The 22,584-nt window shown below is 41.8% G+C and overlaps 1 protein-coding gene across 1 annotated transcript in view; it reads left to right on the top strand.

The window, feature by feature from the left end:
- The window catches only part of erbb4b (erb-b2 receptor tyrosine kinase 4b), a gene marked incomplete at its 3' end in the record, with an annotated part of 297,976 nt that overhangs the window by 175,447 nt on the left and 99,945 nt on the right, over window positions 1-22,584 (top strand). The window contains exon 3 of the mRNA XM_080038662.1: window positions 4,315-4,501. Coding sequence (XP_079894788.1) covers window positions 4,315-4,501 — 187 coding nt within the window. The remainder of the gene's footprint in view (window positions 1-4,314; window positions 4,502-22,584) is intronic.

Below are 22,584 nucleotides of genomic sequence, written 5' to 3'. Positions count from 1 at the left end.
GACTCTACCCCTAAACCTCCCTCCCTCCGTCTCTCGCTCTCCTCTTCTATTAGAAGTTGGGGATTGAAGGACTCCATTTCAAAACTGTGCACGTCTCGCTGACTCAAGTGAGGGGTTTGTTCCGCTGCCACACTTCCGCTCACAAATGCTCTGGCTTGGGGAGGAGGGAGAAATCCCTGTTAATCTAGTGAATCTGGCTCTCTCTGTCTCTTTTGTTCACTGTTACTGGGACTCTGACGAATTGATCTCTTGTGAGGCACGCCGAGTGTGTGTGTGTGTGTGTGTGTGTGTGTGTGTGTGTGTGTGTGTGTGTGTGTGTGTGTGTGTGTGTGTGTGTGTGTGTGTGTGTGTGTGTGTGTGTGTGTGTGTGTGTGTGTGTGTGTGTGTGTGTGGTGGGGCGGGGGCGTTTATGCACTGGGGGGTTGCTACGCAGTTCAGTCTACCGCCAACAATCTCAGTTTGAAGAAAAAAAGAAAACAAAGCTTTTACTCATTCACTGAAGGGATTACGATGATCAACAGTTTGCACCTTCCTGTTTCAATCAGTGTAGCAGCACTTTTTTTCGGCACAAGAAACAACCGCGTTGATATAGAGAAGTACTGCGCTAATATGTAGAGATAAGGGCGGAGAGAGCATCAGAACTTAGGTTTCAGCAAGACGAGGCTGGTTCTCTGATAGGCTACATGTGCCCCATTCACCGGTATCAAGAAGATAGTTGGGCTATTTTTTATTGGGAGAAATCTAGGACAACACCATGGCATGTTGTTATCTTTAGTGGTTCATTTACTACTCTAATTGGCATGCAGTTGAATTAGGAATACATTTAGTGCAAGCACACACAAGAAAATGTCCTTATGCTGGTGCTTATCCCAAACTCAGCATGGCTATTCTATTACACAATGTGATCTCTCGTGTATTCACACATTTTGGAATATCATATTAAAGCTTTATTCCCTTAGGTCCTTGCATGTGTGAACGCTAGCTGGGAGCCAGGTGCCTATTTCCCTGAAGTGGGCATACAATGAAGTTGGCCTGCAACAGTGGTGTAACAGAGGGGGAGGGAGAGGGTTGCTTGTTTTGTTGATCTGTGTTTAATGAAAGTGACCACGCACAGCAGGCCTGTAATCACTACTGGTTGTTTCCCCTTTTTCTTGCAGTTCATTATTGAACAAACAATCTGTTGGGAGAAAAGTGTGTGTACCTGCCTTCCTCTTTCTCCCTCGCTTTATTTCCCTCCGCAAGGCTGCACTTTGGAAAGTATTGATTTGGTGGCTTGTAAAGAACAGACCAGCAACGAGTGCGAGTGGGCTAATAAATAGGCTGGGGAAAAAATGTGTAACAAAAGCCCCCATGAGATGTGTGCTCTGAAATAATTATCAGCTCCTGTATATGCTCAGTTTCATCCAGCCAGAGTTGATTGCTCTTTCTGCTGTGTGCCACTCCCCCCACCACACAAATTCGGTTGCAAGATCGGTGGATGGGGAGGATAGTTTTTGGCACAGTGCCACTCGACTACAATACAAGGCAACGTCACTGGAGTACATAGACTATTTGGTTGTAAAGCCGGGTTTAAGCCCATCAGGGTGAATATGAGTCACTCAATAGGCCATAGCTGTTGGCTGGTGTAATCGAGTCAAAGTGTGAAGTATGGTCCATATTGTCTAACTCCGTGTTCACACTGACGGCACAACAGAGTCCAACAAAGAAACATATGGAAGCAGCTTAATATAATACAGACTACTATTTGCATAGGCACACATGCACACACCAATGCCGCATCAACGTTTGCTCTCTGGAATCCACCATTGTCCTCATTGATTCTCGACTAAGTAGCTTACTTTGATCTCCTTTTCCGACGAGTTTCTAAACTGATAAACACATGCACAGATACACACTGGACACAAATTCCCCCCATCACTTATTCACATAAATACCCTCAGGCTCACCAAACTCTGGTTCATCTGTTTCTATTAATGGTAATCAGTAGGGAACCGATGACGGAGCTGTGACTGCGGCTTACTTTCTGTTGGCTGATGGCCATTCTCTTTGACAGCTGTCAGCCACCATGACTAGGTTGCCAGGGTCTTCCTTGGGACTTATTTCAGCTCAAGACATCAACAGCACTTCATCACACACAGACTTGTTGATTATCAGCATCAGCGTTGAAGGACTTCTTTGAGCGCCTTGTCTGCTATAGACAGCCACCATGATGGTGGATGGGAGAAAGAGGACACAGCCTGTCACTTTGATTCATGCATCAGAAGCTCCTACTGGGTGGCCCCTTGCCAACGTCTCGACAGTCGTTATATTCCATCCCCTAAATGACATTTAAAGTGTGAAGCAATGGCTGTCCTTGTGGCTCAGTCACCCCCCAGGCCGGACCCCAGACATAAAGGCTGAACGCTGTGCCAAGTTTTGCATTGAGGCCACAAACCCTAGAGCATGTTTTTTTTTCTGGCTCAGTTGCTTTAACTCAACCTGCTTGCACGATTGAATGTGTGGAAAGTGACCTTGCAGATAGATGTTGTCAGTGATCTGTTGGACGCATGACTTTCCTTTTTTTATCCATTTGTTGATGTATTTAAAAAACAAAAACTTCTCTACTACATTCTCTCTTTTCCCCACACCATGTTTCTCTCTAACTAGTTCAAGTTGAGTAGTTTCAGTTGAACGCCAACTATTTTGGCCTGACATACATGTATCTATATCATAGATTTGTAAAGCTTAAAATGATACAATGCATTAACTTAACTACAATAAAATACATTTAGGAACACTGTAGGGAAGAATAACATCAAACATTCGCAGTGGATCCAAATTACTTAATTAAAATGTTTGATTTGGACAACATGTTGTATCTACTCCCTTTTAAAAGGTACAAAATAAACCTGACTGAAATGAACAATTAAACCCAAAATTAGTGTCCAGTTTCAAGTAACAAGTTTATCACAGCCAAGACATGCATATTCATAATCTCTACCTACACCAAGTGACATCATCCAAGCTGTGAAATAAATGGGAACACATTGTAGAGCTATGGGCTGTTTTCAATTGTTAGATTAAGTTGTTGTTACAGGTGGTTGGTACAGTAAAGACAGAACATAAAAGGATGTTGTTGAAGTTACAATTTAAAGGAAAATTTTTGGAGGGACATATTTTCTTCTGTGAAAAAAAGGCCAGAACCTGAAAATAGTAGTAGCCTACTTGAGCAAATGTGTTGGCAAGTGTGAAATGGCCTGAAGAAAAATCGGAACAAGATGTGACATCTGAGAAGCGCAACAATAGCTCGTAGATGGGTCATGTTTTAATGGTAATCTAAGGGTGGTAGGATGACCTAGAGGAAAGGGGTCCGACCAGTAACCATGAGGTCGCTGGTTCGATCACTGGACACTGGACAGGAGGGTGTTATTTGTAACATTAGTGGTGGCTGGTATTACATCTACGGTGCCCACCATCTCTACCATTGTGTCCTTGAGCAAGGCACTTAACCCCAAACTGCTCCAGGGGCGCTGTAGTATGGCTGACCCTGTGCTCTGACCCCCTCCAAAGTGGAAAACTTGAGAGGGGATATGCAAATAGACACATTTCAATGTGCCCTGTGTAAAATTTAATAAAATTGTATTAATGTACGGTATAAGAGTTGATCTCTACAAGGTATACGGATTGGGAATCACCAAGTAGTATAATAAGTCCTTTTTAACTTTCACTTAAAGATCCCATATGCCAAGTTTGGAAGTGCACCATTGTAAACAGCTTATTGTCAAAACAGATGGTTTTAGAAGCGCTTCAACTGCTTAGAATCAGAAATATTATGAATGAGTATAAACAAGTGTATTTCTTTTGAAATACATGGTGTACAAGATTGTTCTAGAGATGCACACAACCTCGGTTTCAGGTGGGCATACTTTAAAGCTCTTGATCAATCAATGTTGCACAATGTGAAAGAAAACCAAATACAGCACTCTAACTATTTTGGTCAGTTGTGTTTCTCTTCATCCACAGGGTGTTTTGTAAAACTTCTTTTGATGCATGTTTTGTACAGTGGTGCTTTGTTGGCTGAGAACGTTGTTGGCCAAACCCTGAACTCCTCAGACTAATGCACCGAAGAACAAAATAAAGATGAGGGCGTCCTAAAGGCATTACTCAACAAATCAATAATTGTATTCAGTAAAAAATAATGGATTTTTTTATTTCTTTCATGTCTTTTACGAAACAAATTAATTGCTAAACCGTATGTGTTTTCTTTTTTCATGCAACCATATTATGCATATAGTGAAAAAGCAATAACACCACCTCCTCTGTAACTGTCCACAGTCTATCCGAGAGGTGACAGGCTATGTGTTGGTGGCACTGAACCAGTTTGACTACCTGCCTTTGGAGAACTTGAGGATCATCCGAGGAACCAAGCTGTATGAGGACCGCTACTCCCTCGCAATCTTCCTCAACTACAGACGTGATGGAAACTTTGGTCTTCGCCAGTTGGGTCTGAAAAACCTCACAGGTACGAGTCATTTTGTCCTGTGTCTTGTTGTAGGTATTTGTGCATGCTATGCAAGGACTTTAAATCAAATAGGGGTGACCGTGGCTAAGGTGGTAGAGCGGGTTGGCCAATGATCCAAGGGTTGGCGGTTTGATCCCCGCTCTGCCACCTGTGTCATGGTTGTTGTGTCCTTGTCAAGACACTTCACCCACCTTTCCTGGTGTGAATGTGTATGACTGCTGTATGCTTGAGGTGGTGGTCGGAGGGACCGGAGGCGCTGAATGGCAGCCACGCTTCCGTCAGTCTGCCCCAGGGCAGCTGTGGCTACTATCATAGTTTACCACCACCGGTATGACTGTGTGTGAATGAATGGAACCTGGAACCCTGCGCTATATACATCCAATCCATTATTAAATGTTAAATTTGTAATCTGTAAGTCAAGGCAGATGTTTTTTTATTTAACAGAGATCACTAGTTCAGTGGTCGATATGTTGATGCCCCTGGAGTGTGTGCATGTGCATGTTTACTCTTTCATTGACCACCTACTGGGAATGCTCAACCAGTTTGGACGGCTCTAAAGCTCTCCTAAAAACCTGCTGAAGAAGGAGGCATTCAAGTAACCCAATAGAATACTTGAACAATTGATGAGATGCTTTTACTCCTATAAGCCTAAAATTGTGACTAAATGATCATGAAATGTTAAAATACTTAAAATACTAATTAAGTAGCTAACAACTAAGCGGTGGATTAAATGACTACTTCACAGACTCTTGACTGGAACTTTGGAAACATTATTCACTTCAACTACTTCATTACCTTGTTTCAATTGCTCCACTTGGACTTAATGATTTTGTAAAGGGCTTACAACCACGGTATCTGCCATCAGAACCCCTTTTTGAGTTACTGCTGTTAATTAGTAGTTGCTTTGCCTAACACAAGAGTGTCTACTCTCTGTATATGACACAATGCTGACTAGCAACAGGTGTTTCACATTGATCTAACAATAAGCTGGTAAGGACATCGCCAGCATCACCAAGAAATAAAAGGTTGAGTCAGTGATTCTGGAAAACGCTTGTCTTAATGTGTCGGCGCTGAAAAAAACAGTGTTATTAAACAGCCTAGGCCATGTAAATGGTTATGTTGCTAGCTATGGTGGGTCCTTTTGTTTACATACAAGTTTACAGAGTCTAGGCTGTTTGTCACACACACAGTATGGACAGGTAGGGGATCGTCAGGAGATACTAATTGATTTTGACAAAAAGTGATTTTAACAACAAGGATTCTCCAGAACTGCTGACTCCTCCTTTAACCATCTAACACTGAGGGATATGAAGCTGATTTGCAATGTTGGGAAAAGAGATTGCATCTCCTCTGTTACTGTACGTTCAACCGTTGTTCCTAATTTACAGTGCACTCAGCGATCGACCGTACTGTTTCCTCAACATTTTGACAAGACATTGAAACTGATTGCTGACAATAAGTATACTAAATAGGAAAACATTGTGTGGGTTGCTTTTCTCCTTTATGAAAAATGGATCCTTGTGCAACTAGGTTTGCATTAGGTGACCCTGACTGTAAGGTCAGTAAATGAAGCTCTTGACTTGCAAAAATTATGTGCTTTTCCAATGCTGGGCTAAATGGGCCATGTCAGGGCAAGGGCTAGCTCATGATGTGTGCACCACAAGGTCAGAGGTGTTATTTACTCATTTTGAAGCCAATCCAAACCTCACAAGAGTGAGAATAGAGAGAGGATGAATTACTGTTTCTGGCTGAATAATATTAGGTAGTGTTCTCACTAAGGCCTGGTCAGTTGCTTCCCTTGATACAAACACTGTCATGCCTCTTTTTTCAATAGTTTTGCCCTCCAGTGCAATCAAAACAAAACATTATTTCCCTCATTATCTTTTGCACATAGGGAACCACAAGGAATGTGGATTTAATGATTTAGTAAGTAGCACCACACAGTGCCATGAATGTCTTTATTGATGAGCAATGTCAGTAAAATGAGCCTTGAAATGGCTTTTGCAGCTTATTTCTTCATGGGGATGAGCCCTAAGTGCAATCATTCTGGACTGATGGCATACAGTACACTGAAGCTTGTTTCCACCCAATGGTGTTTGGGTGAAATATTAAATGCATGCATGAATATGTTAGATACATAAGCATGAATGTGCACGATTACATATAAGTGTGTCAAGGAGACACTGAGGAATCACAAAAATAGGCAAGACAGCAACATTCAGTTTGCACTAGAATTTAAAAAATGCTCTCTGTATTGAAGGACTAGAATTTATTCAGATTTGTAAGTAAGGAGAGCGGCACTGAGCTTGTGTCTCCGCTGTTTCCAAAAAGCCTCTCTCTAAATAATTCAGTTGTCTCTTATTGTTCTCTTCAACTGTTCCTTCCCCTGTGATCCCCCAGAGTTGAAGGAAACAACGCATCCATCCACGAGTGTCTGTGCGGCAACAGTATGTGCTTATGTGCTCTGTTCCATCTTTTATTCGTTCTCGCGTGTTGCGCCACTCTCAGGGAATTCCATTTGTCCAGCACCACCACCACCAGCTTCTTTTGCCAAGCTGGTCTTCATTTTGATTCCAAGTGGAAGCCATGGTGCTAGGGGAGCTAGGGGCTGGCCTCTGTGAGAAGCTGCCGTTTGATGTGCCATCCATGGCCTCCAGCCATGTGAGTGGAGGGGGAAGTTATGCACAACAGCCATGGCCTGAATCCTCATAACTCGGACTATTAAGTGTCAGCCTTGTTCCTTTTTACCGAACAAGAAGATCAGAATAGAATTTGTTCACTTTCTTGTTAAAAATATGTTAAAGAGAGAAAAAAAATAGATATTTGTTTTGTTAAGGGACTATTTTCTCATTTGAGAAGGTTGTGTTGTTATTAAAAACATACCAACTAGATGAGAGGTCTCCGGTGTTCCCGTTGGTTCTTAGTAAGATCTGGCGCGGGACCAAATCCAGTTCAAATGATATGCACTCTTAATTGTGTCCAGATTGATTATTGTGTTCTTTCCTGTGGTCTCGTGCATGCTGTTTAGGATCAGGTCCAAAAATGTGTAACCATAAAGGATCTTTGAATACAGACTCATTTGGAAACTTGTCTTGGAGGGTCTATCATATCACTGTTTGTTTTTTTTGCACAGATGGTCCTGACAGTTAAACAAGCTCTTGCTGGGAGGGAAGAAACAAGTCACTTGTGTCCCAGTTCTTTCTGTTGCAGTTGTCATCTTTTCTACATTGTACTGCTGAGGAGGGACATAAGCCTAAACCATCATGATGTTAGCCACACCTCTACTACATCAAGCAGCACAGATCAAAACACTCCCCTTCCTTAGAGTGCTTTAGTGAGTATGAGGATAACTGTCTCATACATTACTACGCTTTTGATGCTTCCGTCGCTTTGGTCTGTACTGTTCCTCTGCCAGCTGCTCCCCAGAGAAGTGTAAAATGATCGATATAATCCATAAGCAACATATATAAGACGGATCAAACCTATTAACTACATAAGGGGCTAATCGAGTGAAGGCACAGTAAAAGACCCCTTCAGTGTGGTAGCCCAACCCCGCATTTCTACTTCGAGGTTGAAAATTGCCTCAGGATGAAATCAATTTGACGCTAGCATATTGTAGCATTGCTCTTATTGATTTCTCTGGTGCACTCTCGGGCGAGCTCTGAATGGACTCGCTGGATTTGAGGGAAACCGGGAGGACAGGGGAGGAGAAGGAGCGGGGATAGGACTCCCTCCGATGCACCTTTCAATCAAGCTTAGCTAAGTTATCCTCATGAATATGAAATGTAAAGCACAGTCAAGCCGGGAAAAGTCGAGGCGCGCGTGTGTGTGTGTGTGTGTGTGTGTGTGTGTGTGTGTGTGTGTGTGTGTGTGTGTGTGTGTGTGTGTGTGTGTGTGTCTGTGTGTGTGTGTGCATGGTGTATAGGAATGAATAAGACATGTGAAAGACACTGTGAAAAGTTTAGCATTTTATTTGTGGGGAAAATTGACTTTGCTAGGACTGGCTTACCATTCAAAGACAATGCAAGCATGAAACAGGTTCAACAGAGCTGTCCCCCCCCCCTGACATTTTCAAAGTTCCGGATCTGTATTTTGATGCACGCTGACCCGCAGCAGTGTCCTCCCTCTTGCTTAGGCAAACATGTTCAGCACTTCGGTCTGGATTCACATGAACTCGTGGCAGCTTCTGTGCTTTCACATGGTAATTACAGCCTGCTTCCCTGGCAAAATAATAACAGCCTCAATAAGGAGCACATGACAGATGAGCTCTCTGATTTAACACATTTTCTGCCGCCCCCCCCCCCCCCCCCCCCCCCATCTTATCCAGTATACTTTCTCAGATTTGTTTAGTGTTGTTGATTTATTTGTCTAACCACCCTTTCGCCTGCACTGCGTCGGTCCAAAATGAAGCATCCAATCTGAGGCCCCATCTGCTGAATGATCCTCTCTCGTCTCATGCATGTACACAATCCTGTGTTTTACGCCAAGGCGTTATCCACTCCTTCATGGCCCATCTGCTCTCTCTCTCTCTCTCTTTATCTATCCCACTTTCTGTCTTTTCTTCCATCTCTTTAGCCCTCTTTTGTTGGCAATGTGTCTCTCATCACATTTCAGTTGGCTGTCTTGATTTGTCACACTGGGGCCTTTCACACAAAAGTATTCGATGCAATGTTTGTACCAGTTTGTACTGTATGCAAAACTATTTTGAGCACTTGAGTCCTACTCTGTTCTCCAAAGCGTACTGCAATTGTCTGATGGTGAAATCTCAGTGAACGTACAGTACGCTATCATCTGCAGAACGTTTCATGTTCAGCGTCTTGTGAAGTGTAGGTGAAAGGGACGTTTTGAGTCAGTGTGCTGCCTTCTGAACCCTGAGACGTCCATTCACCATTTAACTACTAGGAGAAGAAAAAGCAAGTCAGCCACAGGAGGCAGGCGAGATTGGTTCGGTGCACGTCACCAGAATTCAGTCAAGCCTCTTGCCTTGCAGCCCACAGACCTCGGGTCTCCTTCAATTGTGTCTAAATGATTACTTCCCATGCAATTACTCCCGTGTCACACTCAATATTTCACCGCTCCAGGAAAGGGGCAAGAGGGACTTTCTTTTTGAAGGACGACATTCATATTGTCACATTTGTGAGCCCCTAATGTGGATCGTGAGGAGGCACATGTTAAATTGAAGTCCGGAACGGGCCATCAGTGGCATGTGGTGTTAATTGATTGCTCTGTAATACCACTGTGTGACGGAGACAATGAGACTTTTCAGAGCCAATGGTTTGGTTTTCAGTTCAGGGGAACAATGGACCTCATTTTCTCTAAAAGAAGTTGATTTCATTAGTTTGGTTCACCTTTGTGCTATAATAACTGAACAAACCTAACGCGATAGAAAACTATTAATCTAAAGTTTTCCTGTTAAATGCTTGGTATACTGTATATACACTTTGTCCTTTCAAATGTATATCTGATTAATTAGATAGAGGGGGGGGGGGGGGGGGGGGCGCTCTAACAGCCATGAGTGCTCCGCAACCATTATTTGACCACCTTTTGTATACTGCATTTTCCCAAAAAAGAAAGGAAACAGAGGAATTTAAGGAAGTATACTTGAAACCTATTAAACTATTTGATTGCATTTGGAAAAGGCCAAGGCAGATGTCATGTTTATGTCATGCAAGGATGGATACTTGAAGAAGAACACTTGGCCTCGATGAACTGACTTAAATCTTCACACTGACATTGCAAATGCATGTAGGGTATACGTTTAAGAGTATTTTAAATTAAATGGTTCAGGAAATGTGTTATTAAGATGTTAAGGCGAGACACGGCAGGCAAAAACATCGTTTTTTTAAGCACTGGTCAATTTTGAGATTTGTGTCTATTTAGCTTCCATAACATGTCTTCTTTCATACTAGTATGGATAAAATGTCCAAAATATACGTTTTAGGTATTTATTTTACTAAACTTTGACTGCTTGCGTCTGTATTTTGCTCCTAAATTCGTCAAAAGTGAGCATTCTAACGTAACATACAGCACCGCGACCGCTGTATGAATCATAATAACCATGGTACTGTTGGAAAGCTCTGAATCTCAAGAACAACGTTATCTGATCCAAATATGGTCATTTCCTTTGTATCAGTAACCAATCGTGAAAGTGTGAGGAGGGATTCAATGCTAGGAAAGCGACCTCATTGGCTAATGCACATTTCTGACGATGTGATTCGCTAAAAGGCATCACGTGATGCTAGCCCCGGGTAGCTCGAAAATCACAAAATAAAATGGGAAAAACGTCGAAAATATGCCAAACCAAGACAAAAAAAATACTTAATCAATTGGCTACGGACATTACATGATCGCCATTTGAAGGGGAGAAGTGTTAAAGACATGTAAATCACGCCGATCACGTCGGAGAGACACAGACGATCAGAGGGGAGATGGTGGGGAGAGAGAGCAGGCTCGTTCGACCTAACTTTCAGCTCGTCTGGAAAGTAGACGAGAGTAGCCGAGTGCAGTCGGGGGAGTGACGAAAATGCCTGACTGAAGCCGGACAGCTCCGAGTCGGAAGTAGCGTCCTTGTTGCGGATGCAGTTCGTTTTCTAGTTTTATTTTGAAGGCCTATTAGAAACATATTCGCAGGAGAGTCACACATGCTACAACCGATTAGAAGACAACACAAAGACGAGTAAACACTTTAAAAGCGAGGGGCATTTTCAAAACAAGAAACGAGATATAATATCCCCATTCCCTATACATCTTTATCTTTCTTGTTACTTTACTAGAAAACCTACTTTTAAGTGATAAAGAATAATTTACAAGAATAATTTACAAATCCAAATAAAGGAGGTTTAGTATTTCTCCCTTCACATAACGAATATGATCGGCCTAAATAAAGAAGGTCTAAGAAAAGATCCCTTATTATTATTGTAGAGATGGATATGATGAACTGTATTATGATGTGTAACAAACAAACTACTTGTTGTAGTTTTGGTCTGGCTTTGCGACACTACATGTAAAATACAATTCCCAGACCATTTAGATCACTTGAAATAAGCCTATGATTTAATCTTAATGGTATAAAAATCACTTCACCAAGATCTTATGTGACTCAAGTTTGTGTTCACTTTTAAATATATCTATACAGGAGAGTTACACATCCAAATTATTTCTATGTCAAGGGTTCAGAGGTTTAACTCTGATTAAGTACATTTCTGCTTAAATGCATATTGTGGCGGCCTAATGATTAAACATAAATTAAAATCAAAAAGAATGGATCGTAATTTAATTTTGAGCGGTGATGTCAGACTTTTGCCTAACCAATTGGGGAAACGCATCAAAGGCACGAGGTTTAAACTCCCAATTAGCGCTCAGCTCCGCCTGTCAGCAAGACGTTTCCCATCAGACATTTCGCTCCCGCAGCCCGTGGGGAGCAACTGCAGCGACTTGCTCCAGTGTCTGTGTCCGTCTTGGTCCCGCGGGACTTCAAAGTCTCAAGCAGCCGAGCCGCAGCCAGCCACGGGTGCAAGTGGGACAAAAAGTCTAACCATAATGCAGTGCGCTCAGCAAGACGAGCGTCATAATTGCGCAGGTCTTAAGGCGCGTGTCCACCTGCGTCAAGTCATATTTTGTTCTGACGCGACGCGGTGACGTATTCGCCGCTTGGGGGCGGGGGTTTGTGGGCTGGACATTATACGGTGACAGCGGGAAAATGTATCTCTAGATATGAAACCATAGCAACGGCAATAAACAATTTCTCGCCGCAGAGTTTCCATTGGCTGCCGCCCCACTTTTTGACGTTCTCATTTGCATAAAGTATCCAGCGAAATACTTTTTCGCCGCGCCGCTGTCGACCATTCGCCGCGACGTGCCCCATAATGCCTTGCGGTGGCGTTTCTGCCGTCTGACGTAGTTCCATAGGAAATGAATGGGCTTTGCCGTCGCGTCAGATAACTTGACGCAGGTGGACACGCGGCTTTAGCAAGACGGCGACAGGTCGAACGAGCCTAGTGTCTGTGCCGACAGGAGCAGGTTGACAGACAGTGGCTAATAATGAATTAACCACGTTTAAATTAGCATGTGGATGTAAATGTTACTATGCTATGGTTTATATATGTTAAGCAGTGGTAGGCCTATATGGCATTGAAGGGTGTAGGGCCTAATTCAATAAATTACTCTAGCTATTATCAGCAGAATTCACGTTTTTATCTTTAACGGCCGTTTTCTCAAAATGAGCTTTTTCCAATACTCTGCGAAAGATATCTCAACTTCTAGACCACTGACATCAACCAAACTTTCTATGATCATTCATAGCACTATTTTAAAGGTTTTTACAGAAGGATTTGTTAATATATTGTTAATTGTCTGATTTATGATACATTTTCCTCCTAAAAACATGCCGAAAATGCATTTCTAAGACATGTACATAGTCTTTTTTGATTTATTAAATGAAAAAAGGCTGTATCCAAAATCTGTTGTGTAAAAACTTTAGAAACTAATATGTGGTTAAAATAAAATAGAGATTTTAACTCTGGCTTTATCCAACATCTCAAAATCTTTCTCGAAAAATGACCCAAATTTACGCATAATTGGTTAAATATTGCCATATTTGCATATTTAATAAAATATTAAAGAAAAACATGTAATACAAAAAATGATTGTGTTTGTGTCAGTAATCAACTGGCAAAGTTTCATGATGATATCTATAAGTTAAAAAAAAATCCCTATTCACCTGGGGTGTCTCGCCTTAATCAGAATTGGTTGCACTTTTAAAAAACAAATCAGGAGCCATTTATTTCTTAATTTTATTATGCATGCAAGCATATGAACACATCAGTACCTCACTGCTCACATGCGTAGTATGTGACTGTTTCCAATAAATCATTCACATTGTCGAAGCCCATGATTGCATTGAGGACTAAGCTATCCTGACTGATTAGAAAATGTTGTGCCACCCAAGCCTTCACCTCAACCACACCTTTCGCTAGCGTGGAAAAAAATATCCCAACTTGCCTAAACATGACGACATACTCTTTATTACCAATTTGCCTTTCAAACTGAACCTCTATGGCCCGCTGGAAGTGCAAGACGACTTTCACCTCATTAAAAGTTTAAGTAGGCGTGGAAAGAATTTTAATGGCAATTAATAACCAAAACACAGTCCTCTTCTCTCTTTCTCCAACATTTCCATCCCCCCTGGGCTACGACTTAGATCAAGCAAAGACCTGCCATGATGTGGATGTTAAACTAGCTCAGGGACCAGTGGGAAATTGATCACTTACTTTAAATCGTATCTGAATTCTACCATGTGCTTTCTGCAGGGAAAAAGTGTCGGAATAGGCATGACGGTTATGTTACCATGTGTTTTTCAGCCTATTCAAATGTGCCATGTTTCAAAGCAGACACTATAAAGTGTTCAATTAGTGTTCGTAACCATATTACATGTGCGATTAAGCATATTTCCCAGCTCTCGGCCAGTGTTAATGTTGGCACCTGATATTCATTTAGTCTTATAGTTTTGATGAAAATATATTCACATTCATTTGATTTATGATAGTTTTAGCCTAGCCTTGGTAAACTTAGATGTTTGACACTTGCCGTACATATGATTGCAGATTCAAAACAAAAGCTCACCGTGTAATTGTCATGTCATCATGTTCAGTTTCTGTCATTGACTGTCTGTCATTTACCATGTCAACACATGACTGTGCAGTTCTCACTTTGAATCCGAAGGCCAGACAGTGTTTCAGACAGGGCTTTGATGTCAGAGGCACCCGGTGCTCATCTCAGAGGAGGAGCAAAATGAGTGGGAAGGCAACATAAAATAGGAACTGGCTGGCAGCTCGGTGGGTCTCAAAAGCCACTGAGGAAAATGTCACTTTATATCAACGTAGTTATTAGGCTTAAATGGACTTCTAGTGCTACATGGACATTCCCTGTTGAGAATCTGAAGGGTTTAACATTGATATAATCAAGTTCAGAAATCACATTGACTGGCGCAGTGTTTTAGGCGGTCAATATGGACCGTCTGCTATTATGTCGTTGTTGTGGATGTCACCATTGTTTGCCATCCACATTCCCTATGTATGACATGTTGTACAATGTGTTGCTTTACAAATGCCTTTGGGTTTGGGATGCTGGTTCATCTGTGGGTCTACCAGCATTACTGATATGCTGACGAAATACACTACATATTTAATACTGTTGGATGAAAGGCCTGAGTTTTCCAGCCAATTAAAGTGAATTGCTTTAGATTGAGGTTTGCTTTCCATGAGTGTAATGGTTTTCCCAAAACCAATTTAATAACCCTGCCCAGGCCAACACGCACATAAACACACATTACCCTTCAACCTAAAGACTCCTCCCCTTTCTCCCCTAGCAGCTTAATAATTAATATGCTTATTTTTGCCTCATATGCCGAAGTCTTGGGTAAGTGGAGCAGCTATTGATGGTGGGTAATGGGACATGAAAAGGCCTTTTCTGTTCATTGCGGTCTCCACAGAGACATGGAGGGTGTTAGTATATGCAACACCAGGCATGATCTCTGGCACCTCTCTGGCTTCCATTGATGGAAACTCTGTCTGTTTCACATCTATTTTGATAATGTCACATTCGTTTTTTTTACATATAGGGGAGAACGGGGGAATCTGAGGCATCGGGTAATGTGAGCCACCCCCTGTATCTAGGCAACGGAAAACATTTGTGGTCATGTGAGATATATGTTTTCAAGCCCCTCTCATTTCCCCATGGCCCTGAAAGAGAGGACCTCATGGTGCTGTGGTGAGCATGTTTTTTCACAAAAATAGGTATTTTGCATGTAAAAGTAAATGTTCTTGCTGTCAACTTAATCAACTGTTGTGCCAAAGCAAATGTATTCACGTAGAAACGCTTCTACCATACGTGTTGATGAACTACCAACACATAAAAACCATGTGATGATATTAGCTAAAGATTAGCCTGAAATGCTGAGAGAGGTAGTTTTTTCTCAAATTGTGGTTGTGGGGGAAAGTGAGCCAAATGTTGTGGGGGAAAGTGAGACACTGTCTCACTTTCCCCCACCATGAGGCACAAGTTAAGTTTAGTCTTAAACATATTTTAATATAATATTACATAACATATGTTTTATTTTAGTATCATACACATTGTAGAAAAGCCATCATGCCAAGGAAATACACCAGGAAGACGAGGGGCAACCACACGGAAAGAGCACCTTCTCATCTTTCCCTGTAACCTTCAGGGCTGGAATGTAGAGTAGGCCTAGTTGTAGAGTATGACAGGCTGATGTTATAATCCAGTTGGGTCTTCTCCTGTGTTCTGAGTCCCAGGCTGTTCTCGCTGGTTCTGATTTTCCTATACTTTGATCCCCAGACACAAGCTGGCTCTAAGGGTCCTGTGTTCTGACCCCCAGACTGTGTTCTAATCTAACTGGTTCTATCTTTAATTTGAATCTTATTAAAACCTTTTGAGTTATAATATGTTGTATTTGATTTTGTTCAGAGTTACTTTCAAGTGTTTAGAAAAGTTGCTTTGCTTAATTGACCAAACCCCATCATTCTTTTACTAGTCCGACATTAGTTCTGGAATGTGTGGCTAGCTTTCAGGATTCTAACTGTTACAATATGTGTTGTCATGGTAGTTTCAGAGTGGAAAAAGTAAGTGGATCAGTTTACCCCCTTGATTTTTCTGGTCTGTCTCAGTTTACCCCACAGCTGGGGTAAAGTGAGCCACATGACAACTTTTTTTAAAGCAATCATATTTTCACTGCCCTTTGTCTTGAAAAAATTCTGCTAATGCCCATTTCTAGGAAACATCCTGAATTAATGGGAAATGTGTACATTTGAGTGATAAATAATTTTAGCTCGCTTAGAGGGGAGCAAATGTAAAAAGTGGCTCAGATTACCCCATTCTCCCCTATATATAATATTATAGTGACAGACAGTTAGTGTCCTTCACGGGGTTGGGTTTGGCCATGGAGGTATTCTGAATTTGCTTCACAGTTGTGTTCTTAGACAATGTAATGTTGGCTGACATCACACACTGGGGGACTTGTCTTAAATAGAGGATAGCGAAGCAGATTAACAGCAAGAAATGCAAGTTTTTTTGTTGAAAAAACTAAATGTTTGCCAACAATATCATTTGATTTTAATGAGACTAGACAGACAAAGAGGGCAGTCAATGAGGGGGACCTTGATGATGTTCACACATGTTGTTCCATCATCCACACTGTAAGTGTATGTCAGCAGCCCCTCCGTCGTTTAACGTATACATTAAAAGATATTCCACCTCAGTTCTGTGATAGGTCAGTGCAATATATGGCAGGCAAAAACTAACTAACATACAACTGTACAACTTATTACTGTTTAATATAGACGCATTACTTAGTTATTCAAATATTATTTATGTTTACTCTCTTCGGCACTTTTTCTCCACTTACTTTTTAATTACAATTTAAGACTTTCAGTTACCAGCAACCAAGTGGGGAAAGTTGCAATTCCCACAATCCCTCAGCAATAATACAGCATGACATCACAACCCACCTCTCCTTTTCTTGGATTTTGTATAATTTATTTTGTATTACTTTTAAAAGAAGGTCAGGCATGCTTTAGTATCTGTTCTGCTGGATTTAAAATCTCTAAACAAATTATCATATTACATAAACGTTTTGTTAGTGCAGGAAGCATGAAAACATGGCCTTCCATCTCAACAGTCCATATAAATGCATGCAACCTGAGTAGCAACGTTGATATATAGACATTCTGTTTGTCGTTCATACGTACATTCTAAGGGCCAAGTTATTCTGGACAAACCGAACCAGCTTGTATGACGTGCTGTCAGACCTTGTCCGAAGGATGCAAGTTTAAAAGTGTCCTAAAAGTCCACTCTTGAGTAATCGTTAAATATCGGGATAGTGGTGCACATTTTTAGTCTCTATTGGAATGCATTCATTTAATTAAATAACATTTAACCATTTTGATTAACTAAAACATTTTGGGGCGGCAATGTGCCAATTTGGCAGAGCTGCATGCATCTCTCAAAAGGTTTTGTGGTTTTTTCACCCCCACAAAAAAATCTATTTCACAGGCTTCTGGGTGAACATTCCCTCCTTTGCTCATTCACACCACATGCAATTGCTGTCTTCACAAAGTGAGAGCCATGGCCTGTAGTCTGGTGCTGAATGTCTCTCAGTGGGCCTGAAAAAACAAGGCCTCAGTGACGTGTTGTTGCCTTAGCAAAGCATGCACTGACTGAAGCCAGCTTCCTCTGTGGCAAAACCAACATACTTGGTATGCTTGTGGTAAGATATGCTATCTCTCTCTCTCTCCTCCGTCTTTCCATCTGTCCTTCTCTTTCTGTCTGCCTCTCTCAGACCCGGTTTTGTTTTGCCCATTCCACAGTGAGTGTGGGTCATTTTAATTCAGCTGGCAGGCTGATCACACATCAGCCTTGATAAGCTAAGTGGCCTTCACCAGCAGCAACTGAAGGTCCTTGTACTTTTTTTTTAACCACAATCTTGTTTGTAATAATCTTTTCTCTGTTATTTTTTTTCGTCTCTTTTTTCTCATTTGTTTTCTTGGTTTTCTTGTTTTTCCTTCTTGCTTATCTCAAGTTATTTTTTAAATAATTATGTCGTCCTCCTTCTATGCCCCTTCCATTAAACTCAGATTACCAGGGTTTTATCACAGTTTAGTTTGAAAATAAGCAAGGATTCCCCCCGTACCCCCACCCCGACCCCCATAACCATTCTGTCATGATTTAATTGTTTTCCCCTCTTCTCATCTTTAAGCAGATGCTTTGCCTTGCTCGGGTATAATTCCATAATCCCTAAATCTCAGCCATTTTTCATAAAGACTCATAGGGAACAATTGCGTGAGGGATGGGCCAAATGTAATCAGAAGCCTGTGAATGCAATTATCTTGGAGGAGGAGAGGCGTTTGTTTGGGGGATGGGGGGCCCATGGCCGACGCCCTCGTGCCATCTACTTTACCTCACCCGAGATATCAACAACAGATCTCCTTCAGAGTGACACAAAGAATAAAACATGTGCATAGGTGGGTTTCAATTGACAGCTTCAATCCAATCCATTGTAATCAATAAACAAATAATTTTCTTTGAATGTACTTTTTTTCAATCTTAAAATCAACCACCGGTAGAGAACAAACAAAAGAGCAACAATGCAACAATGATGTATTTTATATTTTAACTTGTTCAATTTGACCAGTATACCCTTTTCAGCCTTAACATAATGTTTCTGTTCTCCATGTCCAGTCCAAATGGTTTCTTTATCTGCTACTGCTGTGCGTCAAGGCAGTTGTTTCTTTTTCTGTCCCCTCAAAGACAGCCATTTCTCCTCCTTTTCCATTATCTGCTGCTGTTTTATCAACAGCTCTTACCCCTCTCAAGATGATCCATGTCTTCTTCACGGCCGTATTTCTTTTTATTGTCAATGTCACTTATTTTAAACTGCCTTCATAGGAGGGTTTTATTGCGACTTTTCTTCACCCAAACACTCGACTGCCAGGCAGGGGAAAGGTTGCTGTGAAAAGTAAGGCCTGGGTGAGATTAACGCTTTCAAATTCCATGATTGTTTTGCATTATGGTGGAAGAGGTTGTTAATTTACCGCAAAAATCACCCGGCACTCAAGCAGTGCTGCAAATGTGATGCTGAGATTGGCGACGGCCGCTCTGCCATTAATGTCAGTCACCATGTTGAAATGTAAATGGGTATTCCATATGTGAGGTCCCTCTACACATAAATATGTAGAAACACAGGCAAACACATACTGAACATACTGAACATATGTACTCATGAAGAAAACACTCATCCATGGTTGTTTCTTGCTCTATGTTCAATCTTTAATATCTCCCTTTTTTCCCGAATCCAGTTCAATTTCAATAAGTAACATGGTGCCATCCAAGTGTTTTGGTTGCACTGTTCTTCTATCCACACACACACACACACACACACGCACATACACACACACACACACACGCACACACACACGCAGACGCGCACACACACACACACACACACAGACGCGCACACACATGCACACACACACACACACACACACTGCCCACGCTGCTGCTCTTGACCGCAGTGTGTTCAAAGACAGTCAAATCCCAGCGCTGCCATCTCTCTAGTGAACCCCTCATGAGTGCTTTCATGTAGTCAAATTAATGCAGTTGTTCTTTTCAGGTCAATAGTCAAACACATAAAAGTGCAATTACATTTGAATGGGTACCACCATTTGGCTTGGGGCTGTGTTATCAGTGTTAAAATTGTATGGAATTCCTGTGGGAGGTGCTCCATCCGTTGACCTAATGAGAGACATGAAGTGTGAGAAGAATGCTGCAATACATTTCACATTATATAACTTATATTAAGGAATGAATAGGTTGATATGACACTGCATTTGACATATAAGCATATTCCCATGCAACTATGTTGCAGGGCATTACAATTGTGAAGCCGGCTTACAATACAAAATTGTCTCAGTTTTGCTCAAAAAGAAGAATAGTCTGATTTGGTGACAGTTTCTTACTCTGAGCCTTTTAACCCATGCGTGATATTTTAGTTGTATCTACTAATGCCTTAAATACACCTTGAAATAGCGTAAATTGCTCAGAAATCTCATCAGCGTTTAACTGATTGTAAACCTTAAACTAAGTTACTATTCAAGCAGAGTACTACAGTTGTAAATACATTTTAGCTCTGGGGGGAGGTGATGTCATATGGTTTGGTGTACGTGTGGGGTTTTTATTATCTCTCGCTTAAAGTCTATTAACTCCCAATGGAAGTGCAATACAACATGTTTTGAGTCGTGGTCCCGCAGGACTGACTCTTGTGGGACCCCATAACGTATTTGTTCTGAGTGATTATCCTCTATTGAGAAACAAATGGCAGAACTAATTTATCTAAAGGCAATATGTTCCCTCAAATTATTATAAAGTATGTCATACTGTATGTCTGTATACATGTAAGTGAGTGATTTTTCAAGATCTTCAATGAAGAAAATGTGGAGAGTTTTGAATGAACAAAGTCTTGTCACATAATGGAAATGAAAAACACACATTCTCTCTTTAATTTATATTGTTGGTGTATAGATTGACACACTCATGTTATTCTCATTAGAGCTGTATGACAGACACACTGATATTTGTGTCTTTTCTTCTCTTTCATGTTCATGCGCTCATCAAACGCACAAGGCAAATCAATGCACTGACGCAAATGTGTTTCCTGTTTTCTTCTCCTTTTTACTTCCATGCAAGAACAGACACACAGACACACACACACACACACACACACACACACACACACACACACACACACACACACACACACACACACACACACACACACACACACAGACACTTAACATCTGGGATCTGTAAGCATTTCCTTGGCAACAGAGGGGGATAGCAGGGCAAAGATGGAACTGTGCAGCAGCAGCAGATGATGGATGGGAGGGGAGATCACCTATTTGTAGTGCAAAGGCAGAGATCTGCTGTCCTGACATCTCCTGTCGGCAACCCGGGCAAGTCAGAGCAGGGTGATTGACGCAGTGTTGTGTGTGGCAACGGGAGCAGCGTCTGAAAAACTCAGGAAACGTCTTCTCTTAAAGCGTAGTGTTGGTTGTTTATCAATGTCATTGTTAATTAGAGTTGGTGGAGGAGTGTGTGTTTATGTTTTTCTTCTTTATTTGTTTTTCTTTTTTTCAGTACAGCCATCATCTATCATGCCATATGAAGAGGTACGCTGATGGATGGATGGCTGATGAAATAGATGTCATTCCTCCTCCCGTCATCTAACATCCATCACTCCAAAGTCATTTATTCTTCATCCATCCACACATCATGTACATTCTTTAATTTGTCCAATCATTCATCGGCCCGTTCTTTAAGTTATTCCACTTTGGTAACACAAGAAGTGGTCTAGTTCAGCCAACAACCTGGATTTTTTTCACTTATTTTTCTTCTGTGTAAAACTGAGCTGTCTGCGTAAGCATGTGTGTTTGTGAATTTGTATTTCAATGTGTGGACTTGTGTGCACTCATCTCTTATTGTGACTTTTCCGCCAGCCTGTGTGTTGAGTGCAGCCTATAGCAGCAACTCTAGCCTTCCTGCTGCTGGGGGTGTAGGATCTGCGCCCCAGCATTTAGCCCCTGTGACCCAAAACGCATCCTCATCTTCCCACAGAGTTTCACCCCTCTGCTCCTCTGAGCTGATAGAGGCGCTGAGCCGAAACCAAGTTGAAGCTCCCAGAGTCAATAAGACAGTACAGTGGAGACAGAGGGTAAAATCCCCAGTCCCACTGCGAGAGAGGGAAAAACTCCTCCGTCTTTCTGATTGAATGAATACCTGTCTATCTACTGTAATTGCCTGACTGTTTGAGTGTCTTCCTGAGTCTCTTGCTGTCATTTCTATCTTTCGTTCTTTTCTGTGTAGCTGACTGTGTTTGCTCGTACTTATCAAGCCACTACGTTTTCCTTCAGATGTGTGTTCATACCCAGCCTGCATTCAATATAGCTTTGTTTCCATTGAGCTGTGCGGTTTGGTTTTGGTGCGGCTTGTTTCCAAGGTCAAAAGCTGGAAAGGGTCCCAAAATAAGCGAGCCGAGCCGCAGCTATTATTGGGTCCCTTTCGTTGGGGTTGAGCCGTCCCAAAGGTTCCCAAAAGGGTGAAGCTACACACTGCCGTCCGTTGGCGGGTCGACATAATCATTTCTGTGTTAAATATACTGCCGTGTGTAGTCACTTGAAAAGAGTGAAGAGTCTTGTGGTTAGCGAAACATGTCAGCACAGCTCTATTTTATAATTGTGTGGCATTGTCCTATTCATTGACTTAATCAGCAGGCCACACTGTGTCCGGATGCTTTATAGTTACATAGCTGCTGCAGCCAGTGCCGCGACATAAACCCCTACCAAGAAAAGGTGCTGTTGCCGAAATGCAAGCCAGGTCTAGCGTTATCGTGCCGACCTGAACCTCCTCACTCGGTGGAAAAGAGGCATTAGAGCAGGGGTTCTCAAACTTTTGATAGCTGAGGGCCAATTTAGGAACCCAACATTGGACCGGGGCCGCCAAAGGAAAACAATTGA

This window comes from Ammodytes marinus (assembly GCF_949987685.1).
Source record: "Ammodytes marinus genome assembly, chromosome: 12".
Taxonomy (NCBI): Eukaryota; Metazoa; Chordata; class Actinopteri; order Uranoscopiformes; family Ammodytidae; genus Ammodytes; species Ammodytes marinus.
Note: the sequence above shows the minus strand (reverse complement) of the source record. Positions and strands in the feature narration are given on the sequence as shown.